We start from the raw sequence: 25,084 nt of genomic DNA on the forward strand, positions 1-25,084 counted from the left end.
GGGGGCTAAGCATGGAGACAAAGTTTCCACACACAGCTTGAGAGGCCTTTCGCAGACTTTAAGAAAAAGGAAGTAAGCCACCTCTATTCCCTTCCTCCTTTTCTTTCTCTTATGAGTGAATATTTTTGCATGAAAGTAAGGGAAATCTCGGATCCAAAAGACCTCACAATCTATACATAGATAATTAATAATTACATCACATCATCATATATAGTCATTGAATTGATCATCTCTCTCTCTCTCTCTCTCTCTCTCTCTCTCTCTCTCTCTCTCTCTCTCTCTCTCTCTCTATGTGCTTTTGTGGATTTATCATTTGAAAGTGATGAGATTGAGGGATCCAAGGGAGAAGGGGGTACTTTCATGTGCTGTTGTTGTTTCTGTTTTGGTGAAGAAAGGAGGGGGTACCACTCCCACAATGAGCCCATGGCCATGTTACATATTGTTATTTTTTGGTCTAATTTTTCGTGGGGTGCTTTGGGTTGGGGTGGTCTTTGATACAAGGCTTGGTCAAAAAGAGATGCCAAGCACACGCGAATAAACAAGGCAGAGAATGTGGGGTGATGATTAGATTTTGGAGATATGACGTTGATGATGCTTTTGATGATTGTTGGGTCGTTTTCATAAAGCATATAGTTCTCGCACTGTTACACACACACATGCATGCATCACATAGGGTGAGACTGTTTGTGTACATAGCTAGCACGTACATGATTCTCATTTGAAAAACAAAATAATATTAGCTGAAACATACAAAGAAACCCTTGTATTCTTCCAAAATAATTGTGAAAGGATTGAATTTCACATGGAATCAGCTAAAAGAGTAGTAAAACACAAAGAAGTTCAAGGATTTGTCTCCGTGGCCTTTTTACTCTTCTATGGTTTACTTCAAGGCAATAAATACTACCGTGTGTATATGCACGCAACCAATTAATATTGATTGTTATGGAAGTACTCTATACTAGGTTTTACAACAATAAACAGTTTACAAGTCATACATATGTGCATTGGTGGATCAATATAGGGGGAGTGGGTCTATCACTCCAGCGCAACAAAATTTTCTTTATTAATTTGCGCCAACAATTCAATTTCTTCATTTATATTTTCCATTTATATTTTCTTTAAAGTAGTAACAATACGTTTGAAAAAATACCTCAAAGAGATTGAAGTAGGCAATTTGTTTAAGAAAATTTCTGTCTCCACTGATGAACAACGGTATATTTAGAAAAACCATGAACCTAAGGCCCGATGTCACATCTCCAAGGCAAGACTTCTAATTAATATAAGACAAATTGTATTCTTGTGTTAAGTCAATACTTCTAGAAATATTTTATGTACAAGGAATAAATCCAAGGACAAGGAGATAAGCTTTTTTTCTTCTTCTTATTGGAGTCATTTGACTTGCTTTGGCAGCAGTCACATGTCAATCAATAAGATATTTAAACTTCTGGGGAAATAACACCCTAACAATCTTAGAGAAACTCTACGAGTGTATACTCTCACAATAATTAATCGCATGATCAATACGCGAATGTTGATTGAATGTGAGAAAAGCTTTGTATGCACCTATTGCGGCTAAAAATTGGAAGGCCATAAATGTATCTTTATATGAGCATTGGACCATCATTCAAGTTTTTTTAGTATCAGAAGAACAATATTTCTTTAAAGAAGCCTAAAAGGGTAGAGGAGATAACAAACAAAGTCCAAGGCCCAAACAAGCCTGGATTTTCTCTAGCCCAAGCCCGGAAGAATATTTCAGGCTGCGGCTGGCCCATAATTGCAGTCTTGTTTATGCCCATAATTCTACTCCATTCCATACATCCATCAATAATGACATTGGAATTGGCAGGAGGTGGGCCCAATTATGGGCTTACAGTAATTACGACGTTAGCTTGAGAAGAGCAAGACCAAAAAACAGTGAGTAATTGGCCCATACAAAACCCAACAATTTAATCTAGTCTTTGCATACAACGGGTCATAAGATGATATATGCTTCGTTTTTGTTAGAATGGATGTACTTTTATTTAGATAATATTGCTTCTTCATAACTCAAGTTACAATGTTACTATATGTGTGTGGGTGCGTAGCACCAGATGAAATTCACTTTAGAACTAGGCAAAAGCCTTGGGCTTTTTCCTCAGTATCATTTTAAGCTTCAACGTATGTAGCTACCAAAATGAAACATACAAAACTCAACCTTGAGCCATTGGGTACTCCAACAGTCAACTCCGAGCATATGTTCTATCACCTACATGTGTATGCGAGAACATCTACAATTCTATTTGTGATGCAGCCGAATTCAATAAATCAATAGCCCAAAAACTACTAATAAAATTATTATGAGAGTAAACTCGTCAATATTTAAAAACAAAAATCATCTGAATAATGTATTGTCAGGTAGCAAGCAACTTTGCCCAAACCCATAAATAGTAGCAAATTGCAAAACCGCAGAGAAGCCCCAACCGCCACCTCAACCGCCTAATTAATTCAAATTTAAATGCAAGTCCAAATCACCACCCCTCCACGCCATCACAAAATTAATTTTCTTTCCTCCAATCTTAGCCACACCTTCTTATTCACCCACATTTCCAAGAAAAAAACATCACTGTACATCCCTCCTTTTTCATCAACCTTTTTTATCCCATGCCATATCATCATCCACCGGCAACCTGCTAAACCACGCATCCCTCCATCCTCAAACCCCTTCCCTCCTTCACATGTTCCCGGTAAACCACGGGTTGCCGGTTGAACCGCCCGTCCACTTATAACAAAAAAAACAAACCAGAGTCTCTTTTACACAATTTCACACAGTTTCAGAACTCATATACACATGAATGGTGGTCTTAGCAAGCTTGGGACTGCACTCACAGTAGTGTTTGCAGTCACTCTCTTAGCCCTCGTAGCCCAGCTCTTCTACCTTCTATGGCGCCGGACAAGCCTCGCCGAATGCGACGGCGAATCAGTTCCCGCCGGAGACCCGTCACAGTGTAATTCTCTCACATCCTCTCATGGGCTTTTCCGTAATTTCCTCTTCTGCTGGAAAACCAAATCCCGCATCGAACCCCAAGAAGCTCATCATCCTCAACAACCCAACAATGAAGGGGACATGGATGAACTGCTTAAGTGGCAGCAGGGACTGTACGGACTGTCGAGGGAGCTGTTCACCATCGCCGAGGAGGAAGAGAGAGAGGGTTTGGACTCGGAGGAGAAAGAGCCAAAGACGACGACCACGAGCCTCAAAAAGTGTGATGGGGTCACTGCTGCTGTCACTGTGATGGTAGAGATGGACGTCGACGACGGGACGACGCCGTTTTCGACGCCGTGTGCTTCGCCGCCGTACTATACTCCGTCGCCTTCTCCCAGTCGTGAGGTTGCAGTACCGTTTGTTTGCTTAGAAGTTGACGGCGTCGTATGAACTGCTTTTGGTTTCCGGCCGAGGACTTTAACTGTAAATTAATTAAGAAGATCATTTATCTTGTTTGGTCCATTGTCATCGGTGCTTGGGTTGACGGGTTAAGAAACCGGGTCGGATCTTGTCATTGCCAGGTGCAAAGCATAGTATGGTGATTGATGGGTCATTGACTGACTCTAAGTCTCTAACATATCTTTTCTTTTTCTGTTTCTTTTCTGGGAATTTTAATTTTCTTCATTGCCTTTATTAATGTGTTCCTAGGTGTAGCTGTGTTTACTGTGTAGATCATTGATTGCTAATGGTTGGAAAGCAAAACTGTGCATTTAAAGAATTACTATTTACTAGCCGTTGGAGTAAGAGTAAATGCAATGCGTGTAATTTTCCCACTACTTACCATCTCACGCAATGTTTATTACTGTTTAAATTATAGGGATTAATGTCATTTTGCTCCCCAGACTATTACACATGTATCAGTTTGCTCCCCAGACTTCTAATTAGGAAAATTAAAAACCCTGACTTTTTCAATTTTACCAATTAAGGTTATTCCGTCAATTTATACATTTTTCATCTAAAATGTCGAGATGATCAAGCAAAATTTAGCAAGAAATAAAAGAGGAAAAATGATACATGAGAAAAAAATGATAAGATCTAATTGGAAGGGACCATTTTGCCCTCAAAGATTTGGATAAAAAATGTGTAAATTGACAAAAGAACCTCAATTGGCAAAATTGAAAAAGTCAGAGTCCTTAATTTTCCAAATTAGAAGTCTGGGGAGCAAACTGATACAAGTGTAATAGTCGGGGGAGTAAAATGGTATTAATCCCTAAATTATATTTTGGGTTTTCTACACCAATGCCACCGGACTTTTGGACCGGTCTCATATTAATGGTCACTCAACAACATATTGCACTGTGACTTGTCGTGAGAAAATAGTAAAGTAAAACAGCTATAAAATCTGTAAAATAAAGTAATTATGTATTTAGTAAATTATATTTTTAAAAGTGTTGTGAGTGAAATAACAGTATCAAGGTGTTTGATTAATATATTGATTAATATAAAATTATTGTAGTTGTGTATAGTTACTAAAATAGATATAATGTTGAAATTGCCTAAAATAAGGAATAATTCTCTTTCATTTTGTATAAAAATTACTGATATATTAGGCAACTAAAAATTATTTTTAATGGAGCCCACAACTTTCACTCCCTACAATTTTGAAAAGCGGATAGCTGCTTTTCAAAATTGTAGTGAGTGACCTAAAATAGTGATGCACAGTATTTTTTTTTTTTTTGGTTATCAAACACCAAAATTGTTTTGAGTGACTTAAAATTGTCAACTAGACAGTTTTTGATTGTCTAACAAAAATCCCAAACAGACCTTACATTGCCTATCTAAATTTTTAATTTATTACAATGTGGGACGCGACGTCTAACTACGTCCACTAATCTGTCAAAAACTAACACGTCTTTGCATATGACCCCATTGGATATCTATCAGGTTAAGTCCGGTTGGAACTCAACCCGTTGGCTCACGGAGGGAATGGTTTCCTAGTCATTAAACCCACCACTGCCCACATTTTATCGCAATTGGTGCTTAGTGCTGGGTGGAGAGGAAATGCAAAGGATTTCATAGGGCCTCACAGATCTAGCAGTCGCTGAAGAAAAAGGGAAGATTAAGACCATAAGGAGTAAGAGACCACAAGGAGAATTAGACTACGAGCTAGGAGAGGAGGAGACCACGAGGAGGTGGAGATGGTGTGGAGGAAGAGGGGAGATGGGTTTGACGGTGGTGCAACATGAGAGAAAATGAATAATTGATAGGGCTAAGGTCAACTTGTATTGTTTAGATAACAAAAAATATATGAATAATAATAATATATAATCAAAATATATATATGTATATTATTAAATGGTCGAGCTAGTTTGTAACTTCAATCCATAACCTTTCTTTCACATATTTTCGGTTTATTCATTTTTACTCCGTTTACTCGTTTTCTTTTCTCTCACCCAACCTGGTCTGATTCAAGTTTTTGGGCAGTTTGGAGGAAAATGCCCACCCCTAACCCCATTTAATGATACAGCCATACGCTCAAAGACTTAGCTAAGGTCTAAGTTCTAACAAGGTGTTGGTTGAGAATGCATAGGGCTGAACCACCACTTTACAAGCCTAATTCATTTAGGTGAAATTTCAGGAATCATAAGTTTGAAGTTTATTCAAGAATGCATTAGGTTCAAAATTATGTTTCTGTCAATTTAATTGACTAAAGTAGAGATATCAAATGGGTCGAGGTAGCACGAGCACGTCATGTCACGGTCATGACACAAGTAAACGGACCGGGACGAGCTGAAGTTTTTAGCCCATCAGACACGACATGACATAAGCACGACACGGGCTAGCACGGCACAAACACAAGTACTAAATGGGCCCAAATTAGGCATGACTCGTTTAACATTTTTTTCCATTTTGAAAGAATTTTTCAACAAGAATATTCAATTTCAAGCAAAAAATGTCATTATTTAATTACAAAGAAGACAAAATATCAAAAGATTAGTTTTCTCATTGTAAAAAAATAAAAAATAAAAAAAAGCTCAGGGATTGCTCCGATTAAGGCACGACAGGAACACGGTACTAGCATGAATGGTCTGCAAGCTGTGCCGGGCCTAGGTCTTAACTATATATATAGGTCAACATGAGCACGGTACGAAAATACAATGGGCCCAATTTAAACGAGTAAGGCTGGACCGGCCCGTTTGACACCTTTAGACTAAAGAATCCAGAATCTCTAGTTGTTTTTTCTCTACTTATTCTAACTTGACTTTTAATTTTAGCTATATATTTATTATTCAATGATATGGAGTAAAAGATGAGATTGATTCATTGCATTTTATGTGTGTGAATAGAGTTACATTAACTTTTTTGATGAGAAGACTTACATGTCCATGTGATAGGGACATGTGGTGTCACAGAGAGAGAGATAGAGAAAGAGAGAAGAATGAGATAAAGAGAGAGAGAAGGGAGATGCCAAGTGGTATCCGAGGGGGGATAGGTAAGTTATTTTCATTTTTTATTTATATTACATGATTATGATTGAATTAGGGCTCACCAAAAAGGCCAAGGCCCGTAGCCCACCCGAAGCTCGCCCGGCCCATTAGGCCAGGAGCCCAATTTGGCCCGAAATTTAGGCCGGCTCGGCCCGGCCCAAAAGTCTCTTGGGTTGGGCTTGGGCCATCCCTTTGAAGCCCATGGGCTGCCCAAAGCCCGGCCCGTTTAGGCCCGCCCAAAGCCCAATTTGAGAACCATAACATATTTAATAGGTTTTTCGTTTGTTTACTCTAATAAATTATTAATATGCTTATTAAGTTATTATATAATACTATAATGTTAGTAAATAATAATAGTGTAAAGTATGTAATACCATAAATAATAAAGTAATAAACTTTTAAAATTATATACAACATTACAACTATAATAAAACATAAATGTATATGTGTATATACAACTTTTATAATACAACTATAATTAAAATTATTAAACCACGATCGTCAATTCATTAATTCAACGATCTGAGCCATTCATTTTCTATTTTCATAGTCAAAGTTCATCCTTACAAAAAATCGGTTAAATCGGAATTCATCTATCCATTCGATTATCATTAGAAAAACCATGATCGTTCATTAATTTGACCACCGTTACGTCACTTGTACATCTTCAATTAAGCTAATTTTTTGCAAAAATTCTTTTTGAGTGATGAAGTAAAACTTGAACGGTTCGGATCGTTGAAAACACGATCGATATGTGAGCTTCTGCATATAAATACACTTGAAGAGTATAATTCTAATATCTTTCCCGTTGAAACCTTGTTATTTCCATAATTATAATTATGAAGACCACAACGTGATTTCAACAATCTGACCCGTTCATTTTCTATGTTTATAATCAAAGATCATCCATACAAAAAATCGGCTAAATCGAAATTCATCTATCCACGATCATCATTAGAAAAACCACGATCGTTCAATAATTCGACCACCATTATGTTACTTTTACATCTCCAATTGAGCTAATTTTTTGCACGAATTATCTTTGAGTGAGGAACTAAAATTTGAACGGTTCGGATCGTTGACAACACAATTGCATCGTTTGTTTATAAAAATATGTAATAAAATATATAATAAAAAATATGTACATTCATGTTTTATTATAGTTGTTATGTTGTATATAATTTTAAAAGTTTATTATTTATGGTATTACACTATTACTAACATAATAGTATTATATAATAACTTAATAAGCATATTAATAATTTATTGAAGTAAACAAACGAAAGAGCTATTAAATATGTTATGATTCACAAACTTAACAAATAAACTAGTCAGCTCAGTTGGTTGAGAGTTAAAGTTTGTTATGTGAGCTCTCATGTTCAAATCACAACATAGCCAAAATCCTATATTTTTTTTTTGAAGATATATATGTGTCTAAATAGGCTTTTGGCCCATTTTGAGCCGCCCATTCGGGCTTAGCCCGGTTTGGCCCTCCAAGCCTGCAACCCAAAGCCTGATAAGCAGGCCTTGGGCTTGTGTATTAAAGCCCAAGCCCGGCCCGGCCCAAAAGCCCTATTGGGCTTCTATAATTCAAGCCTGAGCCAGGCCCGAACCCGAAAAATTTGGGCTGGGTTGGCCCGGCCCGGCCCATTACTGACCCTAGATTGAATTAAGTAAAAACAAGACAAACAGAGAATTCAAATCTTTCATGAAAGTGTCACATGCTGGTCCAGTGAAGGTTATTATTCACCTGTGATGTTTTATTTATTTAGGGAGAGGGTAATCGAATTTGGGTATAGATTGGGCAATTCTACATCCCTTCTAATTGAGCTACCCAATAACTGCGTTAAAGATTTAGATGAATTAGGATTAAGTGTTTCCAAATACCATTTATAGTACTCTTTTGATCCGTGGTTGTGCATTTGGGCCTAGCCTTCAACTATTGAGTTAGGTTTAACATTTTTGGTCCATAAAAACTACAAACTTATGCACACCAAAGCCCAAAGGTGACTTAACTTGGCAAGCCCATCAGCAGCAAACCTTCGTTCCCTGTGAACGTGAGCAAGCTTGCACTCAACAAGCCCATAATCTTTTTTTCTTTGTGATGATTGATACAAAGATTTTTAATATTTTCTGGTCTCCCAGTGCTGAATCGCTGATTAATGTTGTTTATTCAATTAAATTGAAGTTTAAAATTGCATAATATATAGAAAAAAAATTGTTCAACAACTGTGGTGGTTCTTAACCTAACAATGTGACATAGAGGCAAATGACCCACAAATGACAACTGCTATGCAATTTTTTTGCCATATGAAACATTGAAAGAATCACAAATGACAACTGCTATGCAAATTTTTTTTTTTCCCATGGTACCTGCCATTGATTAACCAACGAATTAGCCACCAAACCACGTTTGCGAAGTTAGAATTTAGTCACTCCCGGAGACAATATAATATTCTGAAAACATGATGAAAGGGAAAATGCATGTTCATTATGTTGACTCTGCATGGGAAAACCCTTTATAATTGTCTGCAGAAGATCTTGACATTTAGTGTCAAGTTCTTTTTAGGATTCAATATTCAAAACTTTGTTTAATTCATTATTTCATATTACTATAAATTTATTATTTTTGATTAATTTGGGTTGGGATAAAAAAAAAAAATAGAAGGAAAAAGGAAAAACACATGTGATGCATTTCATTATAAATATTATAAATTAACTAATTAATTCCATTGTCCAATCAGACATCAAAATGTTAATTTAATAATGGAAGACAGCAAGGAGTATCTCTTTTTGGTATAACAGCTAGGAGTATCTTTCTTGGTACAAACAGCAAAAAGTACTATCTTCGATCTATATTATGCCAAATGAGCCCATGTGACATGCATATATATAGCCATTTAGTTCGCCAAGGAGAAAGGTAGCTTGACTTGTCCATGCTTTGGGTGTTGATGATTCGACCGATCGAGCCAAGTCAAGTATCAAGGTGTGCTAGTATTAATTCGAATTGAATAAAGCCTATCGAATTTGAGGGTGGTTCAAACTCAAATTAAATTCCAAGGATTATGTTCAATGCTCAATTTTGAGTTTTTTTTTTTTTATGTTTGAATTTGTTTGTTTATGTTGTTTAAATAAACCGAGCTCGAACAAGCCGAATACTAAATAACTTGACTGTATCAAGTCAATTTACAACCTTTTGTATGCTACTCATGGTGATCTAGTTGAGTGCCCTACAGTATAAGACCCAGCAAGTAACGGTCGAATCCCAAGTCTCAAGTGGCCAATGCATGTGGCATTGCCCCTGCCAATTGAATTGGTCCTCTATTATTTTAAGTTTCCTCCCGTTAGACAATTGAATTGTTAAACAATTGTAAAATCAAGCCGCAGACTTTAGCGGCAGATAATTAATCTTTTTCAAAACAAAAGAAAACGTTTTTCTAAAGAAAAGAAACGTTGAATAAATTAAGCATTACGTACCAAACATCAAATTCATAACCATCATCATCCACAGCAAAAGACTAACCACTAAATATCATAATTTTATTTATTAACATGCGTAAGGAAACAAAAAAGAATCTCATATATAATCATGTGTATGCATATATATATGATACTAATAACCCGAAAAAAAGACAAAAAACAAAAGAATAGTCCGAAATCAACAAAAAAGAAGAAAAGTAATAATGAAAGACTGAATGAAGAAGAAGATGAAAAGTGTTCTCCGCCGTACGTAGATGATGATGAAGATGATTAGAAGTAATCAATGTCGCACTTGGTAGTCTGAAAGGTACCAGCCGAGCTTCCATTCTGGGTGAGAGGAAGCTTCAAGTCGCACTCAATCTTGGGCTTGAACTTGCCGGTCTTGATTCTCATGAACTTGAACCGAATCCTGAGATAGATCTTGACCTCAATCTCGTAGATCCCAGTACTCTTCTGCTGGTTAAACTCCGAAAGCACGTTGGAGCCGACCACCAGTTGCTGGCCCTGGAAAACCGGGTTCAAGACGGTGGTGGTCTTGTGGCCTTGGTAGAAGGGCGTGAGGGTGACTGACGTGAGCCGCTGCCCCTCGTACAGGGGCCGGAACTCGATACGGTCGTAGTAGATGCCGATCTTCTTGTTGGGGTTGCGGACGGTGAGGTTCAGGGCAAGCTTGTAGTTGAGGTTGTCGTTGGAGAAGTTGAACTGGGTGAGGGTGGCGTCGGTGACGTGGAATTTGACCTTGTTGGGCTTCACGATCAGCCAGAAGACGAGGAAGGCCAGGCCCATGAACACCACGGCGGTTAGGATGAGCTTGAACACCAGGCCGAAGATGCAGCTGCAGCAGCAGCCGCCGGGAATGCCACGCCCCGGCCGGTGGTACGATTTCGAGGCGGGGATTGAGGGGCCGTAATAGGCCCCGTTCAAGTGAGCTTTTTCTGACATACTTATAAGTGCAAGATGTGAGAGAGCGTTCACTCCAAAACACAATTTTATGAGTATGGATTAATTGAGGAGTAGAGGAATGAAAAGTGAAGGAGGTCAAGTGTTGTATATATAAGGGTGTGGAGAGAATGGGAATTGGAGTGGGAGTGGGAATGGGAATGATGTGCGGATTGTTTTGTACAATAAGGAATGAAATACGGCAAGGCCGCGTGGGAGAGTGGGTTAAAAAATCAACGCGGTTGCTTTGGAAGTGTGTGTGGGGAATTATAAAGTCTTTATATTCAGGCAGCGTGTGGATATGTGGCTTGTGAAGTTGGAGGATAGTTCGTGGTAGCTTCCCGTTGCGATGTTGATTCATTGTTGACTTGACTTTTGCTTTGCTACCTCTTTTATGTCGTGCTTCAATTTCACAATGATCTGTATTCATGGCTTTACATATCTAAGCCGAGGTGGATATGGGGCAATAACTATAACTGGGAAAGGCATCTTCCTTTTTGGGATGTATTTCACATTGAAATGGCATGTTCATTGCTAATTTGCTATATAATCTAGGTAGATCTAGGAGTAAGTAATGTTTAGGATTCTAGGTAACAATTTTAAAGAGATTTTGAGCTGTTAAATTTATGCTACAGAGGAGTTGTCTTTTATATCTTTTTTTTATATCAGTTTAGTCATTCTAACATTTTTTTATTTTTTACTTTTTTAAAATTTATGCCCTTTTTTTTCTAAATAATTAAATCTCTTAATTTTTTTAAATAAAACCCTTTATCCATTGTCTTATTAAAGAAATATGTCATTATTTTTTTATTTTTTAAAGATATAGAGTACGAGTTCACCTCATACCTTCTTAGAGTATAAAATAAAATCCGAACACTCGAAAATAGCCACTGAACACTCGAAAACGATACTTTCTCAAGTCCTTTCAATTACAAATCGGGTCTTAGCCTGTTGTTATATATCTTAGAGTACTTTCATAAGTTGTTGCGGAGTTTAAGATGCAGAGAACATGCGAAGTAGGCGTCGATCAATTGGCGAAGCAAAACTAAAAAAAAAAAAATTTATTCCTCATCGATCAGCATCAGTGGCGGATCCAGAATTCAACTTTTGTGGGGGCAAGATTAAGAGGCAGCGAGTAGAGGCAGCATGGGCGGATGCGAGTGACTAAGCGAGCAGCGGAGCAGGGGGCGACGGGCGACGGCGACAAGCGCGCAAGGGCGTCGGCGTGTCGCCTTCAGCAGTTCAGGCAAGTTGGGGCGATGGTCTAGTCTGGGTGATCGAGTTTCTTCATTTTTGTCATTGTGCGCAGGAGGTCTGGTTTGAATGCATCTGCAATCTTGCCCCTACCAGCCATGGCCGTCGCCCCTGCTCCCTGCAAATATGGCCATGGCTGTCGCCCCTGCTCCTTGCTTCCTCTGTTCTGGTTCTTCCTGCAAATCTGCAATCTTGCCCCTACCAGCCATGGCTGCCACCAATGCCCAAGCTTCATTCATGGGGTCAAGATTTTTCCTTAAACTTAGCATTTCTGGGTTTATGGGGTCAAGTGACCCCATTGACCCCATTGTAGATCCGCCCCTGATCAGCATCCCACTTCAATTCTTAGGTTTAAAGTTTACCTCTTAAATTTGGAGCTGAATTCATATTAAATCCCAAAACCTTCTAAAAAAAATAATTTTCTACCCTCAAGTAATTAACTATATCAAGAATAGAATAAAAAGTTTTAAAAAGAAATACAAGCTCCTCACCGATCGATCAGGTTAGTTGAGTTTTTTAAAACAATTTTATCTTACCAATCTGTCGGTATTTACTTTTCAATTGATCAGCGTCACCACCGCAACACTCTGACAAAATATTCTTTTTGTTTAAGTCACTCAACATCAAATTCTAATGACAATTGAAAATACTATATCTCACCAAGTGCAATAAAAAAAACATAAGCAAGAGAAGACAAAAATTATCATGACTTTACTCACAGTTCAAATGAAAGAGAAGCATCTCACCCCTACAACCAAAAAAAAAAAAAAAAGGCTCTAACGTCCATGTGCATGCGGCGGCTGGCTTTGGAAAACACAAAAGATTAAAAATATAGGCTTATAAAATTCGTGAAGGGCCATGCGGGCCAATAAGCTACCAAGCCACATATCCATTACCAGACCAAACAAAAAAAGAAAGAAGTTTCCTTTGTTACATTGATCACCTAAAAACAAAACTAAAATATGTAATTGTAAGTATGGATTAACAAAAAGAGTTAAGCAACCTGACTTGTGTGGATAGATATGCTAGCTTTGCTAGGTCCAAGCCATACACAAAGTCCATCTTCACCGTTGAATTTATGAAAGATTTACAGATATGACATTTGTTTATGATAAAAACAGATGTGACAATTAATAAAAGAAAAAATTACAATTTAGTCCTTCTAACATCTTATTTGGAAAAAAATCTTATGACTCTTTTTTTTTTTCAAATAAAATCCTTATTTTTTCTAAATAAAGTTATTTGATTATTGCCTTATCAAAGAAATATGTCATTATTTTTTTATTTTTTGAGAGTATATGATACGGGTTAACCTCATACCTTCCTAGGGTATAGAATGAAATTTGTGGAGGCTGCATATTCCGCCTAAAATTTCAGAGTTAAAACCTAATATAAAGCAGACAAACCAAGACTTGACAAAAAAGTAAAAATACACTGTCAAACAATAAAAAATGACCACCAACTACTCGGGACTTGATATGTGTAAAAAAATAAAAAATAATAGACCAATATTGTGTAATATAAAATAATTATAATATTATTAAACTTTAGTTAAAATTTTAAAAATCATAAAAATTTATTCAGTATATTATAAAATTAAAAGACTTAAATGAAAGTCCCTCTCAATAAAATTATAAATGCATGGCCAAGTCCATCTTGATAACATTCGTAATTGATTCGTCCACTTCTTAATCGCCAAGTGGCCCACGTCCAATATGATTGACATCATGACATGTGACCAACTGTAAGAGAGAATTATTGCATGTATTCTGATAGACTGATAGTATAGTTTAGTGCACAAATTGTAAAAGATCACATGATTAAATGACCTGATGCGTTTAGTTTAATCCTTCCATAGTCATTAAAAGTGGCCCAGCTTTTAGACTTTCAAATTTGGGTTGCACCAAAAAAAGGACTCTTGGGATAAATCCATCTCCATGGATCCAGGCCAGGCCCAACTTGGCCTATCCGAATTTCCCTTCAATAATAGATAGGCCAATGCTATTCAGACCACCCTAAATTGTTAAGTTGACCACCCTATTTTAAAATTCTAACTTTACCCTTAAAACAAAAAAATTTCAATTTTGTTCGTTGGGTCATTCGACAGTTATCTACCGAAATATTTATGATTATTCAACAGTTATCTGCTGAACATTGGTGGATTATTCGGTGGATAACTACCGAATGAAAATGAAAAAGGCATTCAACAGTTATCTGCCGAAATATTTGTATTTATTCAACACTTATCTGCCAAACATTGGTGGATATTTCGATAGATGACCACCGAATGAATCTGGGTGATTTTATCATATTTTTGCAATAAAGGATAAAATAGGAAAAAAGTTGAAAAAAATTTATTAGGGTGGTCAATTCAGCACAAAAGGGTGGTTTGCATAGCCTCCCTCTTTCAAATAAGACTCTCGTCCCTTTGTGCAAATGGTTAGTTAGTTTAGATGTGATTCCTTTTATGGTCGAAGCCCAAACAAAAATTCAACTAGCTAGCACCAATCTGGGCCCATACACAAGATATATCTACAAGAGCAATACATGTTAAACCTCAACAACATGCAACTCAAATTCCTGTTAAGCCCAATAGATGCCACCCCTTTCAGCAACCCTGTTCTTTTTTCTATACATATATATGACGCAGATGATAAGTAGAAATCTTCTCCATCTAACAACAGCTGACAACTTGTAATCAACCAAAAGAAATGATGATTATCCTCAACTTGATTAGAATTAAGGTTCACTACACAGCTAGAATCACATTAATTCTAACATTTGTATCTTTGGTATTCATCATTTGTACCTTTGGTATTCGGCATTCATATTGATCTTTCGTATCTTTGGTATCCACCATTAGTAACTACGGTATCCAACATTTGTATATTTGATATTCATCATTCTTACCTTGATATTCACTATTCGTAACTTATATATCCACCATATATTACTAACTATGGTATCCAACATTGATACCTTCGGTATTCAATTAATATTTGAACATTTAGTATCAAAAACACTATGAAATCACAAAATAAATTTATAGCGTCGACTAACATAGCATTTTGTGAACGCTACCCTTGACTTTTTATAGCGTTTATCAAATACTATATATGCTAATTTTTGTTGTAGTGAAGCTAGCCAAATTATTCGACCAAAAAAAAAAGCTAGCGAAATTAACTTGTAGATCCTTTAATAGATCTTTGCTATATATGTAGCCAAATAACTTTGTGCTTTAAATTATATAGAGCAACTCTTCCCAATCCTAATTGATCATTCCAGTCAAGTAGTATGCATAGATCCAAATGCCACAAAAAATCGTGTCAATTATATGCAATGTATATATTTAGTGTACGTACTTTGACCCATGGAGGGCATTGACGCATGCAATCATGTGGTAGGTTTGACATATTAGGCACTCTTTAGTCTTCACACGCACTCTACATATATATCCATGCTCAATAATATGTCACATACATGCAACACTCTAACATGCATTAAGCATGTGGCCAGTGGGAAACTTCATGTAAAGTTAAAACTTAAAAGGAAAGATAAGGACCACTGAAATTTTTTTAACATAATGAAAGTTCCTTTCCATCACACCATTATTAGTAGGTAGAGGCTATGTGATGAGTAGGGGATGGTTTGAAAAGGACCACCACTACATGCACCACGTGAAAGATAAACCCACCCCCAAACACATCCAAATTCCAAACAATTCCCAGCCTACCGCAACTTATCTACTGGAATGCATGTCTTACTATGCAACATCCATTAGGTAGAGGATATAGCAAGGCATGGACTTTTCAATATATTTATACCCTTAGGAATTAAGGCCATGCCCATATTGCCGCACAACCTTAATTTCTAGCTAAGGGGGGCCACTCATATATAGAAGCAACATTTTGTCACATTCAATAACCCTACTAATTTAATTATGTATCATTTAATATTGTTCCTTTCCCTTAGTTCCTGGCTATTTATAGGGCTTTCTTTCGTGCTTCTATTTTCATATATAAAATTCAAATTTTTTATAACCGTGAATAAAGTCGATTCTATAGCATCTTCCTATTAATTTAAATAAGATAAAGGTTGAATTTTAGTTAATGGGAAAGGCTTCTCTCGATACCTACAACTACATGTAAATTAATGGAGGAAAAAATAAAGTCAAAGGTTAAGGTGTAGGAAGCTTTATCATTTATTAAGTAATTGTATAAAAGAAAAATTACTAATTAAAAGAGCAGAGAGAGAGAGAGCACAATAAAAAAGAAAATGAGTGAACGACGAGCAAGCAACAATACAAAGTTTATTTGGCATTTGAAAAATGAAAGAAAATGACACCCCAACCTCCACTTTGATACCAATTGCTATGTATCGATCCCAAAATGCATGATATATTATTGCACATATAATAATTATACAATTCCCACCGACTTGCAATTTTGCTATAACTCTCATCATCATGTATCTTTTCATAATCTTCTCCATAATTTATTCTATAGCAAAATGTACAATTCAAAGAGTACCCATAACGTATATGTAAACCCAGTACACAATACAGATGGATGAAGCTAATAATAATAATTAAACCCAAAAAAAAAAAAACGAAATGAACAGAAAAAGAAATAAGGAACTAACGGCGTTAGAGCAATAATTAACGGCAATTGATAATTGTCCCCACCATGATACCATGATTCTAGTCCATGAAATGAGAAATCATACGCTGACGCCGCAACGCTGGACGAGCTGGTACTTAACGGCGTTATTCCCAACGACAATTCCGGTGGTCTTGGCGCCCAAGGTAATAAAAGCCGGACACCTGACGTAGAGATGGTACTTGCCAGTGATGAAGGTGCCGACCTTCCAGCGGACCCGGCCGTCAATCTTGATGAGGAGGAGGACGGAGCCGGAAGCCTGGTCCTGGCCGAGAGCGGCGGAGTTGTACGGCGCAATGGGGACGTTGGTGCCGTAAATAAAGGGAGACCAGATGTTGACGTCCTTGTGGCCTTGATAGGTCGGCGGGATGAGGGTGGAGAAGGTGATCTGCTGGCTGCGGTAGGTGGCGTAGACGTCGAGCTTGTCGTAGTAGATGCCGAGCTTCTCGTTCGGGTTGCGAGAGGAGATGGTCACCTGGAAGCTGGAGGAGAAGACGTTGGGGACGGTGTTGTTGAAGTTGTAAACGGTCACGTCTTGGAGGATGAAACGGGGTTTTGAGGGCTGTATTATGGCCCACACGATCAGGATCGTCACCAGGAGGAAGAAGTTGAAGATCAGGAGGCCCGCGCAGCACCGCTTGAACCTCCTCCGCCGCTTGTTGTGCCCGTGTTCCCCGCAGTCTTTCGACGACATGGCGGCGGTTGTGGTGGTGGTGCTGGTGGAGGAGGAGGACAATTCACTGAGCTTGTGAGAAAGAGAGAGTTTTGAAAGTTGACCCTCTCGCAAGCCTTGTGGGTGTGTGTGTTTATATTATAGAGATATATATGGGTTTTAAGGAAAGATGATGATACTATATGATTATGTATGTATGGTGGAAAGCAGATATGTAAAGGTAGGTGTAGTTCACTCACTATGAGGAAAATAACTACTTTATTTTCTTCTCACACTAATTTTATTTGTTACTCCAACTCATACCGACAAATTTTTTAACCCTTAAATGTCGATAAAGTTTACTTTTTGTCAACTTTAGAAATTCTCCAAACTAATTAATAAATCCAATTCACACAGTATCAAAAAGTGTTAGAGCTACATTTTTCTTTTTTACTCAGACATTTGTAGATTTATAATACACAATATTAAGTTTAACAGTCAGAAAAAACAAACAGTAAAACCATGTAGAGGATGGGATCCACTGGTTTAACATAGTTGAAACTTTGAAAGCAGACGATGACTATTTAACAAATTAGAAAAGGGAGGGGAGGGGGGGGGGGGGGGGGGGGTGTGTTCTACTTGTGTAGGAAATATTGCTTGACATATTAAATTGTTTGGTTCTATATTAATATTGCAAGGTACGTAGTGGCAATGGTGACCCATCTATTTTAGCACTAAGCCTAGTAATATTTAGTGAAACTATGTAAATTACACACATACCTCATGTCATCATGTGCCTCTTGACAAGGATCATCAATTACTTCAAATTTGACTAATTATATATGATTAGATCTAAATAGCTTGGATTGAATATGGGTTTTAATTTACTACACGTATGGTGCCTAGCTAGCATGCCCATCCCCATGGTGAAATGGGTTTTCTTCTTTTTTTGCCTTAAATGGTGAAATGGGTTAAGAACTTAAGACCAATCGTACGTTTTCTTGCTTGGCTTTATTCAGCAAATTAATTGAGCTTAAATTGTTTGTCAAGCTCAACCACAGGGTCGCCTTTTGTCTCCAATAAAGTAATAAACGGTTGGTTCTTATTTCTTCTCCATCCTTTTCCAAAATTTTATGTACTTTTCCGGTATTTTACAAGAAGTTTATTATTAGTTTTCTTTACGCTTAAACTAGTCAATATTAAAGTCTATTATACTTAGAGGCTCAACTAACTAAGCAAGATCTTATTATTCATAACAAAACCCGAGATCCAAGTAATACGCTCTAGCTTCAAGATACAATATATATATATATATAGCCTGTCATAATTAATACTGTCGGCAATATCCTCATTGTTATTTTATAACCCTAATATGTGTTATGAGACTTGGACAATTATTTCATTCTAAAAGTTTAAATGGATAGAAAATAGGTCAAATATGTAATATTGTCTCTCCTAGGTAATTTCATTTGCAAAATAGACAATACAGAACGTATAAATACAATCTCACAAATAAGTCAAAGATAAAATCAAAATTTTGGAGTGAAATAACATCTTTTAAAACTAAAACTCTCATATGTTATTAGACAATTATTTAAGGGAGACTTATAGTTCAATCCATTCTATGAGTCCTTCTTAGATTAAAATCGGTAGTAATTTAAGGTTTTTAATCAAGTCCTTTTATTTTTCTTCTTTGACAATTTTATGTTAGATTTTAATTCTGAAATTTTGGGCTGACATACAGCCTCTACACCCTAGGAGAGGAAATACCATTTAAATCTGAAGAGGACTTTATTATAAATTAAAAGAATTTTCTTATAAATTAAAAGGACTTTATTATGAATTAAAAAAAATTATTATAAATTAAAGAATTTTATTATGAATTAATTTTTTTTTATATAAATTTTAAAACATTCTCAATCTTCATCTAAAAATTATTTTTTAAAAAAATCCAATCTTAATTATCTCTTATTTTAATCTCATAAGTTTAATTAGAGAAATGAAGTAAGCTAACAATCAGCATTACCCTCAAATGTGTTGTGCTCGTTTAGTCAAAAAGGCAAGCCCTCCTCTTCCCTGTTTTTTTTTTGGTGAGAAGCCCTCCTTTTCCTTGATGAAACTCAGAAGTTAGAAAGACAAAAAGGCTAAAGAAAATAATTTAAAAATCTAAATGAACCGACTGTGACTTCAATAAGTGAGAAAAGATGGATGACTTTGTTCCTAGGCTAATAATATTAAACAAAGCATTCTAAAAAGCAAGTGCCTTCACCACCAACCGATTGGACGTGGATAGGCAAAGTCTCAGTGACACGTCTCCTACACGTACGTGGGCCCACTTATCATGACAGAGGAAACCTCCAGCTCAGCAGTCCACCAACATTTTTTGGGTTCCAGAATATTACTTCCTACCAGCTAAAGCCCAACAAATCATGCAAAAATCCATGATTTGGATGTGGATTCAGAAAATAAATCATTGTGTTAAATTGCAAGAACAGAAAATTTCTTTTTTTCTTCGAGTCAATTAGGAATAAGACTCTCTTTGGTTTAACTGAAAGCTCGTACTCTTTTTCATAAAGAGCCCATTGCTTTCTTAGAAAGAAACATTTTAGCCTTTCTTTCAAGTTTCAACTATAATTTTTTCTTTTTAAGAATTCTAAAATACTATTTAGAGACCAATAATTGTGAGATATTTTACCAAAGAAAAGTGTGTGAATTATCTGCACTTTCCCAGCATTAGAGATGGTGAAAGGGTGAGAAACAAACAAAGCTAGCTAGCTATATTATTTCAATGCATGCATGTGCCAATTTTAGTTAGGCACCAAACCAAGCTAACCTGCACATCATTGATATAATGATATATGGTAGAAACTTGAAATTGATTATGTCGGTTGGCACCCACAGTATGAAGTATGAACTACATGACTGATGTGCTCTTTCACACATATACTATCCACATCGATTAAGTCTAAGTCTTCTCAATTGCCAAAAAAAAGTCTTAGTCTTCTCAACCACCAATGACTGACATCTCAGCACTATTCTTTTAAGTTGTATTAATTTCTCTCCCAACAATTTTTTTCTTTCTCAAAATGAGTTTCCAAGTTCTTTTTAGGTTTTATGTTCTCCTTACACTCCCTCTAACATGTGAAAATTAAAATCAAACATCTAGAAGAAAACAAAATCCAACTTATCTTACCCATTTGGGTGTTCTTTAGGAGACAATTTCTATTTAATTAATGCTAAAAAAATGCTATTGTCGTTTGTAACAGGTTGTACAGTTGTACATGGTCTGAAAACTAAAAACAAATACCAAGTGGAAGGAAAAAAAATTGGAGATAGAATCAAATTTCAGCCATGTACAATCAATTTGTAAATGACAAAGCTAGTTAACGAATTAACACTGGCTGAGTCTCTTTACAAAGGCCTAATTTGTTTTAATTATTGGCTTATTATGGTCATATGGATTATTCATTCCATGGTACGTTGCTGCAAGAGTCAAATAGTGGTATATAAGTCCAATAAATGCAAATAACTAATTGTACAAGGGCCGTTAGCAGAAAAGTCAAGGCAAATGTGTAATGCAAAAAAATATACACGGTTAAAAATGCCAATACGATAATAAAATCAATCAATCCGATTATTCTATTATTATCCTATTGCATTAGATAGCGGTAGAGGACGACTTATATGTAGTAAAGCATTTGTTATTTACTTGGGTCTTGTTTGAGCATTATAATATTGGAAAACAAAATGCAATATTAATTATGACTGACATATCAAATTGTGTCTTATTCAAATGTTATTGTCTTTTGAAAAGTAGTCATATATAAATCCAAAAAAGAAGAAAATAACATGCAGATGCGACTGGATGAAACCATGGGAAGAGATTAGTTGGCACACCTAAAAGCATTATGACGCTTTTCTCTTCTCTTTATTCGACACCTAAAATGACATCCATTTTTTCCCCAAAAAAAGCATATGTTCTGTAATAATTGTAACTTTATTCTAGAGTACTTGTAAATTTTATCCTTCAACGATTTTAATATTTATACTAGATGTCATTTTAAGGAGTACTTATTCATATTTTTCATACACTCATGCATTTCTACGCGAACTCCCGTTTAGAAATGTGGGAGTGTATAAACAGAAGTGGAAATAGTGTCTTCTATTTCAAATTGAAAATTGAAGAACCCTGTTTAAATTATGAATTTTCTTTCTAGCTACCAAAAAAAAGACTTACGAATTTTCTGGTCCAGTTTAGTTGGTACATGGTGTTTGCCTCTGACAATCCTCAATTGGACCGTTTGGGTTGTTTTTCCTATTGTTGCTTCTTCTGTGTGCATGTACTGGCCATGGAAACCAAGTACTCTGTGCAGACTGCAGAGATTACCCTTTTGCCAAATTCTTTGTTGAATATTCTCAAATTCTCATAATGAAAGGAAGAAAGTAGAATTGGAATTGAAAAAGAAAATGCCTTGGGTAAGACTTTTGCAAAAACAGAAACAGCAAAAAGAAGCCAAGGATATCCCAAATGTACATTGTGGGGGTGGGTGGTTTGTGGCCTCTGGCTACTAGGTAGATTCTATACAAAGGTATTCTTTCAAACACTTGCACTGACATCCATGATGATTCTTATCCCCAACTTTCGCACTTACAAGGTCCCTACCAGATCTTCTTCGAACCACCAAATCCCAATTTTCGTTTAAAACTCTCTTAAGTATTGCTTTTTTAGTTTTTTAACCTCACCTTGTGGTTAATAACTTAATATTGTTCTCATGGGCCACATCTTTTAGGTGCAAGAAAAAAATGTGTGGGTATTCATGTCACATGATAGTTTTTTTTTTTTTTTTTTTTTTCAACTGTTCAACAATGTCACATGGCAGAAACAATCTCCTCTGCAAAAGACAAACAAATATGAAAAGCATATATACAACTTCACCTTACAAATTAACAAATGAGAATTACAAATTTCAAACATAAAACCAATGGTCTAATATAAAGGTATACAATGTATAACAATCCAACAAATTAATATATATGATGATTCAAAACCAAAGTGTGATACGGCCAAATGACACTACATAAGCGAGTGGGTCACACTTCCAAGTGACCCTTTCATGGCAACTTGCACCCAATAGGCCGGTTTGTTGTCTGCATGCTCTTTGCTGCTGAAATCTGACTAGAAACAGTGGCTATGATTCTCTTTCAAAACCAAGGGTTAATGAAAAAGACAAAAACTAAAAGTGGTAGAATAAAGCTTGGGGAGAGAAGAGAGAAACCTTTGATTGATGGGTCATTCTAATGGGGAGAAAATTCCAAACGGAGGAAAGAGTGGGGAAGAGAAGCTATGGAAGTGAAAGAAAGGGATAATATTTTGGTACTACACTAAAACTACAAAGTGATGACTGCTTTAATAATTGGTTAATTAAGCAGTGCTGATTGTGGGGTTTGAGAGCTTATTCACCTTTTAATAAGATGTGAAACAACATTGTGGGGTATTGAGTAAATGAACCATTTGGATGCATCTACCACTTATGATGGTAAAGTATTTGAAATTAAAAATATATGGATTGAGAAAGTGATGGAAAATAGACTTCCAATCAATTTTTGACAAGAGAAAAAAGGGGATTGGAGACAATGTTGCAAGGGAAATCGACAATATTTATTGCCATGTTACTCTTCAGGAGGGAAGATGAAGACACGGCAGACACCTGATTATAAAGAAATTAAGGAAAATGCATGCATGTTTTAGTAATTAGTATTCAACTTTTATCTCAAATTTCTTACATGAAGTGGCACCCTCTCATTCCTTGTGAAAGGATTGACAAAAAGTTGAAATAAGATCTTCTACTTATATTTTATCGAGGGTGATTTAAGAATTTAAAAATTAAACGTTCTGAATATAATATTTGATAATTTTAGATATAAACACAATTTTAGGAAAGAAAACATAAAAAGTTGATTCCAGTTAAAAGGTTGGGTTTTATTACAGCACCCTATTTTGATTAGTGATAAAAATAAATCAAAAGTATTGATGCAAGGTACGACTTTACTCCTATTATGAATGAATTATGAAAAGCATTAAGAAACTGACATACCAAGCTAACCAACATTGATGCAATCAATTAAAGATAGATATCTCAAAGACTTAAACTTCCTCAATTTCTTATTAGGTGCATGAAATTTTTAGACAATACGTGTTGCATAATTGGTGTAAACGCCATCAATTAGAGCCGTTAGATACGCATTTGCCACATGACATCAAATTTTTGCCAGAAGCTTCTTAGTCCCATACTTTGAACCCATTACTACTATTTTGGTTTTGGTGAGATCCCAAAAGTACTATTTCGCCTACAGAATAGAGATCCAAACAGCTTAAAAGAGACATTAATTTTCTTATATGGCCTAGATTAAGATATATCTTCTTCATTATTTAAATCCCGTTTATTCCTAATTATATCATTATATTTTTTAGAATCCTAAACAATCACGATGAGATAATTATGTTTCAAATAATTTTCAAATCAAATCATATGTTTAACTAAAATAATTATCTTAATGATCTTGACTTTTTGCTTGAACTCTCCCTGGCGGTTGCATCGCAGCCTAAACTCAGTGTAGGCCGCATGTGTCAAAGTTTTGCTAAAACAATTTATTCTTTATTAATTTGTTGTATCCTCCAAGTTTTGTTTACTTTTGGGAATTAGAAATTACGGTCTTAAAACCCCCAACAGATAGTTTCTCACACTGAATTATCAATCTAATTGCTCCATTGTGTCCCGAGCAGGAGTGGAATGGATATGGTATTGATAGAAAATCACAAAGGGAGCGCATGTCTCATTCCTCACACGTCTTTTACATGGAAACATCAAACAAAAAGGAAACAGATTATTGATTCCAAGTTTTTTCTTCACGGGGCCATATATAATATAAAAAAAAAAAATCAATGTCAAGTTACACATCATACATCTCACACACACACACACAAAAAACGTCCACCAGCGTCCTAATCATGTCCAACTGGAGATATACAAATATGGACACTCTTATCGTGTCTGGGGAATATTATCATGCATGTTTGTAATTTTGTGTATATCAAATTATAATTATGAGTATAAAATCCCATTGTCATTTGCATAACAACATAGGTCTCCTAAAGTTATTTAGACCAAGCCAAATGGGTTTGTCGGACAAGCCCTTCATCCCACTTGCTTCTTAATTACTAAAACAAAAATTATAAGTGTAACCAAGGCTCCAATTGATCTAAGATGCCTAGCTATTATAATGCTAATAAGTAATAACAATCATATAGGAGAGAGAGAGAGAGAGAGAGAGAGAGAGAGAGAGAGAGAGAGAGAGAGAGAGAGAGAGAGAGAGAGAGAGAGAGAACTCTTTCTTCAACCAAGCTCTAAGTTGTAACCTGTTTTACAGGAGACATTTGACAAAGTTTTCACTAAAAAGCCCAAAAGAGGCCCAAAAGAAACAACAACTAGGACAAGCCCAAACAAGAGAACCCAAATACACATTAAATTTAGCTTTCGATATCATTAATTTAGTTTTCACTTAACATAAATACTGCATACACCCGTTACATCAAAGTTTTACTTCACTGAAATTCAAATCCTATGTTCAACAAAGTACATCTTTCAATGTC

The 25,084-nt window shown here is 36.0% G+C and overlaps 3 protein-coding genes across 3 annotated transcripts; 1 reads left to right on the forward strand and 2 right to left on the reverse strand.

Moving 5' to 3' along the window:
* The first annotated feature begins 2,807 nt into the window (after nucleotides 1-2,807).
* On the forward strand, nucleotides 2,808-3,654 carry LOC147282158 (uncharacterized). Its single transcript, XM_086248950.1, has one exon. It carries the CDS (start codon nucleotides 2,828-2,830, stop codon nucleotides 3,410-3,412), a length of 585 nt encoding a protein of 194 aa, XP_086105076.1. The 5' UTR covers nucleotides 2,808-2,827; the 3' UTR covers nucleotides 3,413-3,654.
* Nucleotides 3,655-9,969: 6,315 nt separating this feature from the next.
* Nucleotides 9,970-10,925, reverse strand: YLS9 (Late embryogenesis abundant (LEA) hydroxyproline-rich glycoprotein family). Its single transcript, XM_086246999.1, has one exon. The coding sequence runs from the start codon at nucleotides 10,870-10,872 to the stop codon at nucleotides 10,201-10,203; it is 672 nt and encodes a 223-aa protein (XP_086103125.1). The 5' UTR covers nucleotides 10,873-10,925; the 3' UTR covers nucleotides 9,970-10,200.
* Nucleotides 10,926-16,498: 5,573 nt separating this feature from the next.
* On the reverse strand, nucleotides 16,499-17,602 carry LOC147282160 (NDR1/HIN1-like protein 1). Its single transcript, XM_086249149.1, has one exon. The coding sequence runs from the start codon at nucleotides 17,473-17,475 to the stop codon at nucleotides 16,843-16,845; it is 633 nt and encodes a 210-aa protein (XP_086105275.1). The 5' UTR covers nucleotides 17,476-17,602; the 3' UTR covers nucleotides 16,499-16,842.
* Between the last annotated feature and the right edge of the window lie 7,482 nt (nucleotides 17,603-25,084).

This window comes from Dryas octopetala, chromosome 6 (genome assembly GCF_963921425.1).
Source record: "Dryas octopetala chromosome 6, drDryOcto1.1, whole genome shotgun sequence".
NCBI classification, from domain to species: domain Eukaryota; kingdom Viridiplantae; phylum Streptophyta; class Magnoliopsida; order Rosales; family Rosaceae; genus Dryas; species Dryas octopetala.

Excerpts from the sequence above, each read along its gene's own strand:
- LOC147282158 (XM_086248950.1), top strand. The coding sequence starts at position 2,828 with ATGAATGGTGGTCTTAGCAAGCTTGGGACTGCACTCACAGTAGTGTTT.
- LOC147282160 (XM_086249149.1), bottom strand. The coding sequence starts at position 17,475 with ATGTCGTCGAAAGACTGCGGGGAACACGGGCACAACAAGCGGCGGAGG.
- YLS9 (XM_086246999.1), bottom strand. The coding sequence starts at position 10,872 with ATGTCAGAAAAAGCTCACTTGAACGGGGCCTATTACGGCCCCTCAATC.